Source organism: Argiope bruennichi, chromosome 5 (assembly GCF_947563725.1).
Source record: "Argiope bruennichi chromosome 5, qqArgBrue1.1, whole genome shotgun sequence".
NCBI lineage: Eukaryota > Metazoa > Arthropoda > Arachnida > Araneae > Araneidae > Argiope > Argiope bruennichi.
In genome coordinates, this window is record NC_079155.1 from 88,256,686 (window position 1) to 88,273,404 (window position 16,719).

The window sequence follows — 16,719 nt, forward strand, 5'->3', positions numbered from 1 at the left end:
TTAAGCAAGTAATTTTCGTTTTGTAAATAAGACAAATTGTTTTCGACTTTCATTTAAGTAGCATTAACGACACTTCATTAATTTCTGAAAGTCGGAAACATTTAGCATTGTATCTGTTCTTTAAATCCTGGAAAGAAACTATTATCTCAAATAAAAATAAAGTATTAAATTGTTATGGCACCATTTGCACTTGACATTGTGGAGTTTTAAATATATTTTTTTTCGTTTTTAATAGCCATTGTGAGTCATTTAATAAAGAAATGATCGATTTTGAAAAGGAAATTTAAAAGTACCAACAATAAAAGCAGATTTGGATATTGCATTCTTTGCAGAGTTTGCTATAGTTTATCTGAAAAATCTGCATTACGAATCAAAGTTAGCAATCTTCAGTCACATTGATTTATCTGAAACTCTATTGCATAAGCTAAATAGCTGATTTTTCAAATAAAATTAACTGACATTCCGTTATTAGTAATTGCTGCTTAATATACACTGAATATTTTATCTGGAATATCAAGGTAAATTTCAAAAATATTTCATAATGAAAATTCTTAAGGTATTTTAATAATGTGAATTTAATCTATTGATGTATTAATTCAATAACTGCTTTAAAATAATAAAACTATCAAGGATAATTATTACTATCTGGGGAATACTATTAAATGTCAGTCATCATTGTGGAAATTATGTATAATCCCAATGAATTGATTTTTAGCTTTTCTAAATCCTTTATTTTTATCCCTTATTTTAAACATTATAAATCTTTGTTATTTAGTTTAAATGACTTTTCAATTGAAAGATTTCTCTAAAATATTCATTTCAAAGTTCTCAACTGCATGAGAAAATTACGACACCACTGAAAGTTTTACAGCCATTTTTATCACCCCTTCTAAAGAAGTTAATAAAACTAAGTCATGAATAAAATATAGATCATTACAATTTTTAAACCACTCTTTGAATACTACTTCACAGAGACAAATGGTTTCGGCTTCATACTAAATGGTCTAAATATCACCTGTTGAATACAAACGTGGCTTTGTCTCTATTCTTATTCATATAGTGTGCATCTCATGATAACAGTTTTCCTTAACTTATGCAGCAACATATACTTATGGCCAAGGGCAGCCTGTGCGTTTGCTTTACCATTCTATTTCCTAGAAAGAAGACGGCACATATATCAAAGGACACCGTCTAAGTCTGAAATGAAGAACTGTTTCAAAAGCACGTGTCGTATGACATAAAACCATATTAATGACTGAATTTGTCACTGTGTCTATCTGTGACATCGGAAATATATTAGATCCTTGTGTTTATACACTTAAGCATGAGCTACGTTGGAAAAACAGGAGATGTTTTGAAATACATGGATGTTTTTGACTTTAAAAGGAGTTATTTATTTTTATAATGTGAAATATTACGTAGAAATGCGTAAAAGGGAATGACGACTTTATAATGTCTTTATCGGAGGAATTTCTTAAAGACGTGATAAGTAGATCACACGGGCATCGAATCTAGAGCCTGACACACTTTTTTGAGAGAAAAGCATGTATTGCGTTCTTTTGTATGTTTGTATAATACCTTTGTGTGATGCACATTTTCAAGTTTTTTTTCATGAAAATTTATTTGAAACATATCTTTTAACTGTTCGCTTTTGGCGATCAGCTGGTAAAACCGGAAATATTCTTAAATATTACCATTACAATAGCTCCAAGTACCTAATAGAACTTATTCGTAGAAAGGCGGTATTTATGATTGTAGGTATTTTTCACTATTATATTGAATATTTCTCGCTATTGATCGTTTCAATTGTGAACAAAATCTAAAGAATTGTTACAATTTGATAATATAACTTCATACATAAGGAAAATTTCAAAAAAAAAAAAAAAAAGGTTTAACGTTAAAAAGCGTCTAAAATTTGTTAAAAAATGAAGATAAAACAGTAAACATAGTTTTTCAAATAATTTAAAAATCAATTACCTACCTTTGGCGATCAGTTGTTCTCCCGCCATACTGACTTATGGGGAGCGAACAACTGTTAATATTAATTAAGAGTCATATTAACCTACTTTAATGAATTACATCTCATCATACCAAATGAAAATACTGTTTTAAATTATACTTTCACAATAAATATGGAGTAACTTGATTAATAACAATGCAGAAAAATGGCAAAATCCGTCCATTTGTTGCGAATGGGGCCTCAGCAAATGAAAGAATTATTTGTCAGAATTTTATTGCCATTTGAAAAGCGGAAAGTAATAATTGAGGACGTATTGAGTTATGTGCCTTAAAGATGTCTATATATTATTAAATCTTCTTTTATTCTTTCTTTAACAATGTGATTGATTTTAAGAAAGGTACCTAAAAAAGAATTTTTTGATATCTTTTTATGTAATAATTGCAGAAGTGTAGAAAGAGGTATCAGCATTATAGATATTTGCTTTAATTTATTAAAAATACTTCTATTACAACATACTATTTTATTATGATTAAATGGATACTATTTATCAAATTATGCAACATTGATAACGATGGTAGCCATTTTAAGAAGTACGCACAAAACACGCAGTCCATTTATGATTTCAAATCTTCTATTTCAGGGTGTGACTTGTCGCTATAGCATCTTCCAATCAGCGTGGTATCCTCGCCGTCAGAACGGATTCCTTGATCTGTGAGGGGTGTTCTTTCCCTTTCCTTCCTACCTGTTCCCAATCCCTGGTCCAATGTCTCTCCTTCCACCTGTCTGGGTCCTGACAACAGCACTGGCATTGTTATGGGCTGAAAGTGGATTCACCACACCATTAAACAATAATCAAGTAAGTACTTTTTAATAATATAAAGTTATATGTTCCATAGTATATATTTATATGTAACAGAATAAAAATAGTTCTCTTCTTACTATTCAAAAAATTATAGAGCTATAAATTCCAGTCATTTACGAACTAACCTTCTGGTAAAATTCTGGTTAAGAATGGATTCATCTGTTCGAATAAATATATATGTAAATATATTTTAACAGTGCATGGCCAAAAGAATGACATTTTTGGAATTTTAACTATGATTTATTTCATTACGGGAGAAATATTATATTCAGAGAAAAAACGGTACGAGATGTGTCAATCTATATCACGACATAAGAGCAAAGGAGTCAAAAAATTTTCCCTCAGGGATCTTTCTATGAGACTTTGATAGGAATTTTTTTACACATGCAGATTAAAAAAAGGAAATCTTGGGTATCTTTGAAATGTATGTTTGAATGTGAAGGATTTTTTTATCCCTTTACTCAAAACGTGAAAAAATACATGAATCAGAAGTTTTTTTATTTATTATCTCTAATTCTCTTCTAATCTCGTCTAGCTTCTTATGAAACAAACTCGAATGATGAATGTTACATCTTCTACATTTCCTTATATCTAAATTTGCTTCCGTTTGAGAAAGCGTAAGTAAGAAAAATGAGAAACCATTCAACAAAATCAGTTTAATTAACTACAATCTATGAAATAAATTTTTTTGACATTTTGCATTTTCTGTTCAAACACTTTGATTTAAAATTTTCGATACATAAATTCATCTTTTACTTTCAAATTTATTTTGTTCAATACATACAGAATTTCAATTACTTCTTTCCATTTCTTATCTGAGCAACGAAACAGAACTACTCATAAATGTCAAAAACTCATAACAAAAAGGCGTCAAAGATCTGACACACACTTTCATTAATACAGCTTCTGACAAGCAATCCAATTTTCCACATCACTAAAATTCTTCATAAGTCATCCTTAGGGAATGTAATCTTACCATCACTCTTATTAAAAACGATTTTAAATGAGTCTTGAAGCAGCACATTACTCGTTCTTTATCTTCTCAACCCCTTTACTTCCCACCATAGACCAGTTCCTCGCACGCAATGTTAGCATAATTTCCTGCACAAGCCGTCCAAATCTTTACTTTCCATTCAATAGGAAAGAAGCCAATGCATTCAAAGATACTCCTACAAATTCATCACAAATTATTTTGATGATAATTTTACTTCTCTTTCATTCAGTAGGGAAGAGGAAGATGCGTTGCTTGTTCAGGCTGTCTCTATGAATCGAACACAAATTACTTGGCTGACGTTTTTGTTTAATGCTCTTGTACGCAAACTGAATAAATCAAAAAGGGTTTGACAAGGCTTTGCACTTTATGGCGTCCAAATTGTATCGACCTCTTGACATCGATTTTGATCCAGTTTGCAGAAGACTTTTTTTCCAAGAGATTTTTTTGGGATTGAATTGTGGTTTCTATACATTCAAATCATTCAGTGAGTTATTTTAAAAGTGATAATCCGGTTTTCAAGCACGGTTGATCATTAAAGTTTTTTTGGATCTTCTTTCCCGTCCGATTCTGAATAGAGTGGCTGAATTTTAAATAACTTCCGCATTGTCTGTTATCATAGTGGTTAAAAGGAAGTTATTAAATAATTAGTGCTAAAAGACAATGGAAAATTAATGTTTGATAAAGAACAAACGATGTTGAAAATGATATAATATTTATAAAACTAGCAACTGTAGCTCTAAAATTTTATACGTGAAATTTTCTCTTTTAGATTTATATTTCAGTTTTATCAGTCTGTCTTATATTATACTATAAAAAACTATCAGTTTTATATGACTCAGATTAGCTATGAATAATAGAATATTATTGAATTTTATAACGATTTTTTAAAAACACTTTGCGCTTTGTTCAAGATTAGAATAATTTCTTCTCTAATTAATATATTGATATAAAAGCAGATTATTTTGAAGTGAGAATGAAAAGTGAAACATTTACAAGCTAAATCGATGCTTAAGTCTTGTAGGCATGCCTTACCACACCATGGGTCCAATTGGGGGGCATCTCAAAATTGTGGATGAGAAGCTTAAGGTATAAGAGGTGGTTCTCACCTTCCTGGTAGATATGGAAAAAGGTGGGGGTAGAGTCTGGCTACCTCTCAATGATGACGGTACGTACTTCCCCATACCGTGACCGGTGATGGCTCTTAGGACTCAACCATAGTTCTGGTCATTCATTTTTATCCACGTGCTTTAGGGCTGGTCGGAGTATTCAATTTGTGATTCCACACTATAGCTTTACTGCAGATTTTAGAACGGATTGTTTTATTAAGAACAACCCACCAAGTTCATATCAAAATTTAATTGTGCTAAAAAATGATGCGGCAAATTCCATAGCAATTATTAGACAAATGGATTTTGATGTGATTCTTACTTTTCAGTATTAATAGTGGCTAAAATTAAGTTCTGTAGATTTAAAGTACTCAATAACAGTAGAGAGAATACATCTTGTTGTCGTTATTTTTCAAATACGTTCCTTACACTAATTTAGTGTGAATCCCTAGTAATTTTTTTTTATTTGTTATAAAACATTTCTAAAATTCTTACTTTTACCAAAAATTTATTGCGAAATTTATCGGAATTTATTTTTTGCAAAAAATTTATTTGGTATACGACAAAAATATGACTGATTTGATAGTGAGGCATAATTTGTCCTCTGTAAGAAATGATACTTTGATGTAGATTTCGGTCATCTGTTCAGAGAAATGACCTACATATTTTTTTTATTATAAAATGGAAATTTTTTAACCTATCAAATATTAGAACATAACTTCTAGAAAGATTTAAAAAATCCATTATTTTAATTCGATATGTTTATATATCCCAATTTTTAATTTAAGTTTGTAGTTTTGAAGAAGTGTTACTTGATGAAACTGAAAATTTTAAAGAAATACATTTGTACTTCAATTTAACGTCAATTAATTTCTTCTCAGTACTTCTATTTAAAAGCGGAGTTCAAATTTTTTTCCTATTAATAAATTTTATAAAGAATTCGCTTTATCGGTGTTAGGTGCAAGTGTTTCAACAGCAAATGTTGTTAAAATTATTTCGTATTAATTCATGTTCATTAATAAAATTATTTCGTATTAATTCATGTTCATTAATAAAATTATTTCGTATTAATTCATGTTCATTAATAAAATTATTTCGTATTAATTTATTTTCATTAATAAAATTATTTCGATTAATTCATGTTCATTAATAAAATTATTAGATCGTTAACCTCATTAGATCATTAGTAAAATTACACTCATTTTAATTACATATAAAGTGAAGATATGATCCTCATTTTATATCATTAAAAGAAACTTCAACAGTTGGAGCAGTTGCAATTGTTACAGAAAGATTTATAAATAAACGAATGACATGACACATTTGTTCCACTTAGCTCTTATCTTTCCAAATGAAAGATTTTCCTTGTTTACACTTAAGATATGTTTTTCAAAAATTATGCTGTTGGTCGAGTTTTGTATGAGTAACTTCTTTTGAGTAAAACATTATGAATAGTGAAAACAACAACAATAAAAAGAGCATACAAAACAAAACGTGTAATTTTCTTTTTCCAAAAGAACGAGTTTAACTCAACGTACTAATTTTAATCCACAATTTATACTGTACTTTAGGACATTTGATTTCAAATTGCAAATGCTTTGTCTCCTTTTTACTTTCTCGTGTAGAAAAAGAATAGAAAAATATTATAATCGTCAAACAATTCAAATTCGACATCTTTACGAATCTTTACGTTTTAGACCTACCTGAGTTTATACAACACATTCTCAACTGAACAGATGAAATTTCATATTTGGACCTCAAACCAAATTTATAGATTTTTATCAAATTTTAAATCCATTCACAGGAAATACCTGTCTTCTTGTTCGAATACAAGTGTACTGAATAATTACAAAACAGAAACAGCTACAAGATGAAATTTGGTACATAATTTTAACATCTAAAATACAAATTGTTATTAAATTTTGGATAAAATCTTTCAAATGTTTGACCATCTGCCAGCAACGCAAGAAATACAATGATTAAATCAGTGAAATTCAGCGTGTATTGTGCATTTCAAAATCTCGAGACTAGCACCTTTCGACGCTGGCACTTAGATAAGGTGTTTTCCGCAGAAAGATGAGTGGTTATTTTACCATCCGATTTCCGAATTACCTGAATACACCCTATTGCTAAATGTAAACCTCTTTTCTTTTCCTCTTTCATCTCACCCCTTTTTTGATTAAATAAACTCCGTCTGACGCATGCGCAAAAGTACTGAGGATTTCAGAATAAGAAAATGAACAGTAGTTTTATGACTACAATTGTAGCACATTTTGTTTTCCATCGGTCGAATAAAAGAACAAAATTCATATTCGCAAGATAGATTCATTAAAAATTTTAGATTAACGCCGAATGTGAGACAATGGCATACAAAAGAACAATTTTAAGTGAAGGAGGGATAAGGCTTTTATTGGACTGCTGGCTATTAATGTACCTTATTAATGCATTTTTCGATATTTTTCTACTATTGTTGAGTTAATTATTCTAAGTTCGCGTTCGTTCGCGAGTATTTACATTAAAATCTCGAAAACGTAATGAAAACAGTAATTAAAAGTAACTTTGCATAATATTTTCCTTATAACCATCTCCTTAAGAATTACTCCTTCAATAAAAGTTATTTACTTTTTGTATTTCTTTATTCGGTTGTAAAAAATATTACAAATTGCCTGAATTATTTTTTAAATACGGGCTGGATAGTGGCAAATATTTTGATTTAGTTTGAATATTTTGAAAGTTGTTTCTTGTTGAATGTTTTGAATTTGTTTGAATGTTTTGAAATATTAAATGAAACACTCAAATAGTTTTAAAAATATGTATTTATTTAACACAGAATAAGTTTTTCAGTACAACAGTTATCAAAAATAGAAATTCGTTAAAAATATTTATGGTTTATATTTACTAAGAAAAACGCCTTAAAAACTTTAAATTTATAAAAAATATCAAGGATAAAATATTTTCTTTATAAAAGCATCAACCGAAAAGTTACAACCTTTCTTTAAAATAGGCATTAATTTTATTTACCTAAAAATTATATTGACAGTTTAAATTCTGGAATGTTTCATTATTTTACAACAAATAGTACAACATATAGATATTATCATGTGAAAAATGAATGAATTTCATTATCACTGTTAGGAATTGCAAACAACGATTGTTGTGTAATTATTTGTTAAGAAAGTAAAACTGAATAATTAATAAAATAAGCCAGACCTTTATTTTAATTGCAGAATTAGAGATTTTTTTAACCTTTGAGTTTAATTTGCATTTTTTTATTTCATTAAATTATACATTAGATATTTTACACTCAATGTTTTTATAAAAACTGCAACAATAATTTCCTTTTATAAATAAAATGTTAGATATTTTATGTGGCTGCCTAATACTTATTTTATTTTCAATTTTATTATTCTTAAAATACAGATATTTCAATATAATTTTTTTCTTATATACTTTTATCTTAATCATTTTTTATTTTTTTCTGCTTTTTCATCTCAAACATTTTTGATTTGTTACTTTTTTGCTTTATTGCTTCATGTGTTACTTTTATAATATCTAACCGCAATTACGAATGACTTTTATTGCTTTTAATTGCGAGTGGGAAAAAACATTCTTTTATAGCCATATCTCATTTTCAATCTCCGGAAGTTTTTTCAAAATGTTGCGAAGTAGGCGACAAATTGATCAAAAAAATCTTGAATGAAAAAAATGATAAATTAAAAAAATTGTGAAAGGAAAGTGCGTGGATACTTTATCACTGAATGGATGGAAGAGTCCAATCTGATACAATCTCAAGTAAAAGAATTAATTGACAGAGTTCGGTTTCATGCTTGAGTGAATATGCTGTGCGCACAGTTGGTAGTGCATTACGAAAGTAAGTGAACTGAGATAGATATATTTTTAAGTTTTGATATTGAAATCGCCGCGAAAATGGTACAGAATTCATCGAAATGATTTAGTGATTTCTGCCATTTTTTTATTTCTTAAAAGGAAATGAGACTATGCTTCAAGTAAATGGAATAAAAAAAATATTACTTCAACTAGCATTCGTTTGTGAAGTATTGACAAAATTGGAAAAAAATATCTATAAGCATTGTATCATTTACATTGAAAGAAAATTCAGCAAGAATATTCAACTTTCTCATATCCTAACACAATATAGAGGTTTTTATTTTTAACTTCGTAAGATAGTGAAATTAATCTAAAAAAGAATAAGCCCAATTTAAATTAAACCAATTGGTTCCATAATTTAATATTAATTTGCAGTATTCATGCAAAAGTCATATCTGAAATTTATTCATTTAAATTGTAGAGATTTGTATTTTTGTTATCATATTTTCACGATTAAATGCATCGGCCGACAATCAATATACTAAGGAATTTGTCCCAAAATATGATACAAATATAAACTTCTAATGCTAAAAATATATGTCAAATTTCATCTGAATCTTTATGAGTTTTTGATAATACAATCTAAGGGCAGAAAGACTAATAGACTTTCTTTTAAAAAAATCTTTCAAAAATTTGATAAAAATCAAGAATTTTTGTCAAAAACCTTATATCAAATTACCTTTACTATAAGGGTAATTTACCCCTAAAAAACTCATATATTAAATTTCATTCATAAAACTCATTCAGGTTTTGAATTATCGTCTTGATAAGTAGACAAACATAATTAAAAAATATTTTTTTGGACTCGTATAAATCTAAAATATAGAAGTAAATCAAAATCTGAAGAATTAATTTTTTTCATGTATACTTGTAGTTGTTAAATGCTACAGCCTGGATCTGAAAAGTTTTAAAATATCGCATTGATAGAAAATTATCTTATATTTTATTAATTTTAAGGTTGGAATTAATTCTAAATTTATTTGGAAGAAAATAAATAAGAAAATGCGACAAATAAACTATACATAACTTTTTTTTTGCAATGAACAGTATGTTTTTCTATAAAGTACTGAATATCAGACAATAATACCTTTACATTATGGCTTGCTGCATTAAGGGAACATTTTTTTTATATTTATAATAGCAAATTTTAATAATTTTTAAAATTATTCTCCAAAATAATTTCTCTTTTTTTAAATTAATGACTCTCAGTTTTTGGAAACATCTAAACTTCTACTTTTTTTGGTGATTCAAGAAAACTATTATTGTCACATAATTTGAGCATTGAATTTAATTTCCTAATTATTATCTTTGAAAAATAAAATGCACTTTTTTATGTGAATAATATCTCCAGATGTTTAACAAAACAATTCCAAAAAATTTTTAAACGATTTCGAAAACTTTCGATTTTTTAGGCTTAAAAAATAACATAAAAGCATTATTTATTAATTTTCAGGCTTAAAAACACAACATAAAAGCATTAATTTTTTATTTTGAGCATTAAAAATAACATAAAAGTATTATTATTATTTTTATTTTGAGCATTAAAAAATAACATAAAAGCATTATTTTTTTTATTTTGAGCATTAAAAAATAACATAAAAGCATTAATTTTTTATTTTGAGCATTAAAAAATAACATAAAAGCATTATTTTTTTATTTTCTGGTTTAAAAATTTTGCACAAAATTATGGAATAAAAATTTACATTCAAGATCTATATTCATATAGGATTAATCATATTTTATTGTTTCAAAAAGCTTGGCCAATATTGGCCCTTGCTCCAGAAAAAAAATCAACCAATCTTTCAAAAATCGAAAATGATTCTAACATGTCTTTTTTTTTAAGTAAAAACTATTTTAATGATTTTACACATATTGCTTCAATGGGAAAAGTAAATTGATAATTTTATTGACTTTTTTCTTCGCGATTTACGCACAGCTTTACGTTGAAACATTGTCTTACACCACAACAATCCTTCCAGTACTTGCTATAGCAAAGAATAGTGTCTATTGTGAGAAAAGAGCCCCCATTAGCACATCACCAGTTTTATTCAACATAGTTTCATGAACAAATAAGGAACATTAATATTTTTCTGTTTTCTTATCGTCCTATTTCAACTTTGTTTAGATGCACTCGACTATAAAATGGGGAAAAAATGCCAAACATTGTGCAGACCTTGACATCGCCTCCTATTGTACGTATTAAAAGATAGTCTTTGAAATAGGTGAAGTAGGTTTTGGGATGCTTTTGTATCAAGTTCCCTCGCCAAGGACAAGTATTCAACAGCTCTCGGTTTTACCACAGCTTGATGAGGAATTACTTACTAAATTAATGGTGTGTAAGAAGAGTTGAAGAATGAGTTAAACCAAAAGATGTTTCAAAAAGCAATCCCATCTTACTATGGCTTTTTTTGTTCTTCCTTCAAGCTTTGAGTTTAAACAAAATGATATATTGTTTTTACCCACGAGAAATAAGCGTCAAAATCTCAAGGTTCTTGCAGCATTACAGGCTCCCACTGATACCTGAACAATAATTGTTTATTTTAGCTTCCTTTCGAGAACAATTAAGAATACCTAACCAGACATTCATCTGTCAACATTAATACAAGAAAATCAACATTTTTAATCATGACTTTTTGAAATAGGATGCTTGCAGCTAATTGAATTCTCAGATTTCTAAAAGGAAAGTTGAAATCATGTGTCTAAATGCAGAAATATATGTCTTGATAGCACTGGATTTCAAATATTTGATATAAGAACCTGCATCAATTTTGAACATATTCCCCTGTGAATGAATTTTGGAATTTCAATAATTAATATCAAAATTACTTGGTCCTTTTTTTTTTTTTTTTTTTTTTTTGCTTTTAGATCCAAATCCCTTAAAGAAAGATTCACCACTTTCAACATATCACTTCCATTTAAAATTCATGGGGTCAAAGGTTTTTTCGTTATTGCAGTGTAAAAGTTGCCAATTGAAGGTATTTTTCTAAGGTTTAAAATAGTGATAACCCTCCTACGATAAGCCTGGTGTGTTTTTAAGAAAAGATTCCAATACAGCAATCGAAATTTTATATGAATTATTTGTCTTGCTGTATTTCAAAACGACAACCTTCTTTTTTTAAAGTTCTTCTCTTCTTTTGATAGAATATAACTCTTAGGGCTGGCTTTCATTAAATAGTTTTATTATTTTTCACTTAAGATTTTTTTTTCCTCCTTTCGTGCCTCCTTCTATATTTTCTGGCATTTCCATTGATTTTGAGATGTTCAAGCTTATTATTTTTGAGCGATCACCAAAATTTCACATTGCTTCAATGATATAATTTTTCATCGATCGAAGTTCAATCATCAAATTTCATTGATTTCTTAACAGTATCTGGAATTCTATGCATCTTATTAACTAAAACTCTTTGTGATATAAAAAAAAATGCCCACACATCATTTTGATATATGTGATGTCTATGTTTTATAAGATCAGACACTTCGCAAAAACATGGAACATGGCAAACAACACGTATTTTTGCAAGAACAAAATATCATATATCATGTTTTGACGAGCGGAACAAGAATAATAAACTAACTTTTCATTTTTGTGACTCAGCAAGAATTTTTTCTTTCTGACTAAAGGGCTTACAATGAGAGAAAAGGATTTTCACCTGCATTTATTGCATATATAATCGTAATATATCTTTTCAGTTTCTCAGAGTAAGTGAAAATTTTACTATCGATTTGCATCCGTTTGAAAAAAAAATATATATATTTAATTTTATATTTAGCATCCAAAAAATTATTCTTGTTTCGCATGATTATTAATATAATAGCAGAAATATAAAAAATGTTTTTATTTTACTTGTTTTGCTCTAATAAGTAAAGAAAAATTTAATAAATTAATACAAATTTTAATAACTAACAACATTTTCAAATTTTTTAAGCTTTAGAGCGAATTATGAATGCATGAATTTCGCAGTATGAGTATGAATTATTTTCAGAAAGTATTAAAATAATGAATGCATTCTTTCATAAAATGCATTTATGTATAATAATAAAATCATATTCAATAAGATTTTAAAATAAAATAATAATACTTCAACTGATATGATTTTGAAAATTTAGTATTTTTTAAACTTAAGGCTCATTCTATTTTTAAATTATTAATTACCAATAATTGAAAGATTTCCTTAAATACAAGTACACAAGACAAAATGATTGATTTATAGGCGATTTAAAAAAATCTTTTTTTTTTCTGTCTCTATATAGGAGTTTTTAAAAAAAACTTTTTTCTATCTATATATTTGTTTCTCCAGTTTGGCTGCAATTAAAATTCTTAACAAAAATGTATGAATGATGTATGATTTTGTTTTTTGATAATTATCAAAAAATTTTAGAACAGAGTTTTGATCTGTGGTTTCTTTAAAGTTCCGAGATCCATTATAACGGTCAGCTTATACCTCTTATAAGCTGAATCGGGTTCTTTCCATATTGTTAGTGAATTCCTCATTTCAAATGAATATAGTATTGTAAATAGCTAATACCAAAAATGATAAGAATAACATCTGCTGTTTACCATAAATACTTTAATATAAAAAAGAATTACCATAAACCAAATATGGAATCAATGAAATTGTCAGATCCCATTGCAAGGGTTGTTTCATTTTTAAATTGGTTATTGTTTTCATTTTTTTTTAAAAAAATCTGCTTTAAAATACATAGAAAATTAAGATAATGATTGAAATCAAAATAACAATCAATAGAAAATTAAATTTCAAAGGAAGTTTATTGCATTATGTTTACATTAAGATGTTATTTATTATATTTACATTTAAGATGGAATCTTGTTTTTCTATTCATATAATGTATTTTCTCGTCTGTTTTCATTGATTAATTTGTTGGTTATATTTTTTTCATATTTTCGCGTTTCTCTAAAGGAGTTCGATTCAAAGATTGATGGACATGGTTTGTGGTGAAAAAAATAATCTTATAAATGGTGAAATCAAATGAGTCGTTCAATGACCAATACAGTTAAGTCGATTTTTTTAAAAATATTTTCAAATTTTTGTGAATTTTAGAGGAATTAATAATATTTTTTTAGCTACCATAAATTTTACTTACGTCACGGTTTTTATAATCAGAAAGCCCTTCTTTTTATTCCTTCTCAATGTCTTTTTAAATAATTTCAAAAACCATTGTGAATTTCCATTTTTTGTCAATATTTTTTTTATAAACTTTGAAGCAAAAACTATACTCTTTTCTTTCTTTCGATACGTCTTGGTAACATTGTAAAACAAAAAAAAGTATGCAATATATAAGCTTTCATAAAAAAAAATAAAACATAGAATTTTCAAACACGCATTTAAATAACATTCTATACACATTTATTTTTTTCGTCTACCAATATGTATCGGACTCATATTTCTAACATTTAAATACCTGATTTTTTTTCAAAAATTGATTTTAAAATGTCTTTTTATTCTTATTTCTTGGATAAATAATGGAAAAAAATACCTTAAAAATTATATTTAGTTGTAAGTATTTTAGGCTTAAAATAACTTGCTGACAATCATCAATACTATTTTTTGGTTGAATAACTAGAAATATTGAGCGCTGATAAGTAAAGATTTTAATATCTTACTTTTTCAAGTAAAATTTTTTATTGAAACATTGTATAATATAATGTGATATTTATATTCTTTAAAATGAAATAAAAAGGACATGCATTCACAAAAGAAAAACATCAATTTATTCGATACTTTTTTTATCAGCACTACCGTATACATGATGTGAATTGATTTAATAACGATTTCAGTGTATAATCTGTTGACAACAACATACATTACAGCTTCAATTTTTTTGTTATATTATTTAGAAAGAAAAGCATTAATGAATATAAAACAAAAGTTGATATATTGCCTAAATGTAATAATACTCCACATTTAAAGGTTAAGATTTGACTATTTTTTTTCAAAAAATTCTTACGAATAGAAAGTACAAATAAAATATGTCTTTTTTTGTTGCTAAGCTTATTCTTTAAAAACAAACAGACTTTAGATGATTTTCTGATTAAATTAATAAACCAAAAGATATCCAAAAATTAATGTATTAAAAACGAGTTTTCTCGGGTTTGTTTTCTATACCTACCTGCAAAGACTTCTGAGGAACTCATATAATAACATGTGTTTAAGTAACATTAATGTTGATTTTAAGGGCGAATATTAACATTGCTCTTGAAAAAATATAGGAAGGAAATGTTCTGTTGCAAGTAGTATTTTTTAGTGTGGGAGAGCTATGAACGTTGTTGGCCAACACTGTCAAAAAAAGATATACTCCACCTATTATTTCGAAACTTCAAGGAGAATGCTAATCTGACTCCTTGGTTCTTTTCCAACCGAAAGTTTTCAACCATAACGGGCCTCACAAAAGTTACTTTTATGATCAAAAATGTGTCACCATGCGTCATCTTTGTTATGTAATGAAAGAAAAGACTTCTTTTGAAAATAAAATGTTTTATGAGATTCAACTCTTCGCATGTATATGATATCTCAATATTGAAGGCACTATAAAAACGCATTCTTTAAACTTGACTACAAAGTAATATGCACTTAAGATTTAAATTTTCTTTGTAATATCAAGATTATTATGAATTAAATTCTAGCTATTATTATTAATTATAATTGTCTCTAGTTCTAAAAAGAAACTGACTAGTTTTTAAATAGTTGATTGTAAAACTCAACAAATTTGTAACAAATTATCATATGATTAATACTAATTAATTATTATTAGAGCATTGTAAAGTTTCAAAATTATATCAAACCCTGGCTTGATAGGAGGTAAATGTAAACAACAATAAAGAAGATTTCGTCTCCTGCTTAGTTGAGGACTATCTATCTTTTGGTCCAGCTCGCAAGAGACGACTCTCTGAACTGAGGAGTTTTCCGGGGGGGGGGGGGAGTGAGCTTAAACATTAACTTTTCATGATAGTACTTCATAATTGTTTAATTTTGTCTAATTCGCCAGTAAAAAAATCCGATCTCTGGCATTGCCTCCCTGACTCTCTATTTTCTGAAGCACTATTCTGTCTTTTACAGCACTAATCAATTATGAATAATGAAAAAACATTCGTGCAATTTAAAAGACAAAAGTTGTTTTTGCACAAGGTGTTTTAATTAAAATCTTTACTTAATTTTATTATTACCAATAATATTTTAAAATTTCATTAATAATTTTTATTTAATTTTTAAATTAATATTTTCATTAAAATTTTTTGGCCCCCCATGGTTTCGCTTTCTGAAGTTAAAGAGGCTAAGAAAATTCATGCAATTTAAATGCAAAAGTTGCCTTTGCGTAAAGTATTTCGTTTAAAGTTTTTACTTAATTTTACTATTTTTAATAAGAATTTAAAATTTCGTTAGGAACATTTATTTAATTTTTAATTAATATTTTCATTACAAATTTTTGGACCACTATGGTCTCTTCTGTTCTGAAGATCCCGATTATAAACCAAATCTACGTAATATCTACTTTTATACTTATCTGCTGTAAATTAAACCCATTGAGAGAAAAGTAACCTCTCTTTGGTGCAGAAAGGAAGTTTGGAGCGTCAAATCCAGCTGTCTATCCATAAAGCGCTTGGCAATAGTTTAAGCATATAGTTGTGGATGATACAGATGATATGTCAGTTTTTAACATTATCAGGCTAATATGCTTGTATTGTTGTAAAACCTATGGCCTATTATCCTTTAATTCATTTGGATTACTTCGTTTATTGATAAAATTATTCCCTCACAAATGGTTTTTAAACACCTAATAATTAATTCAAAACATGATGGAAAAAAAACAGAAAATCATAAATAAATGGTCATTATTTGCACGAAAAACAAGCAGATTTCAGAACTCTTTAAAGTGGATATGATTTTAAGTA

The 16,719-nt window shown here is 27.5% G+C and overlaps 1 protein-coding gene across 1 annotated transcript in view; it reads left to right on the forward strand.

Annotated features, from left to right (window-relative positions):
* The window catches only part of LOC129969304 (A disintegrin and metalloproteinase with thrombospondin motifs like), a gene marked incomplete in the record, with an annotated part of 118,628 nt that overhangs the window by 19,469 nt on the left and 82,440 nt on the right, over nt 1-16,719 (forward strand). Inside the window, 1 exon segment of the mRNA XM_056083812.1 lies at nt 2,601-2,816. Within this exon segment, the coding sequence (XP_055939787.1) occupies nt 2,724-2,816 (93 nt within the window).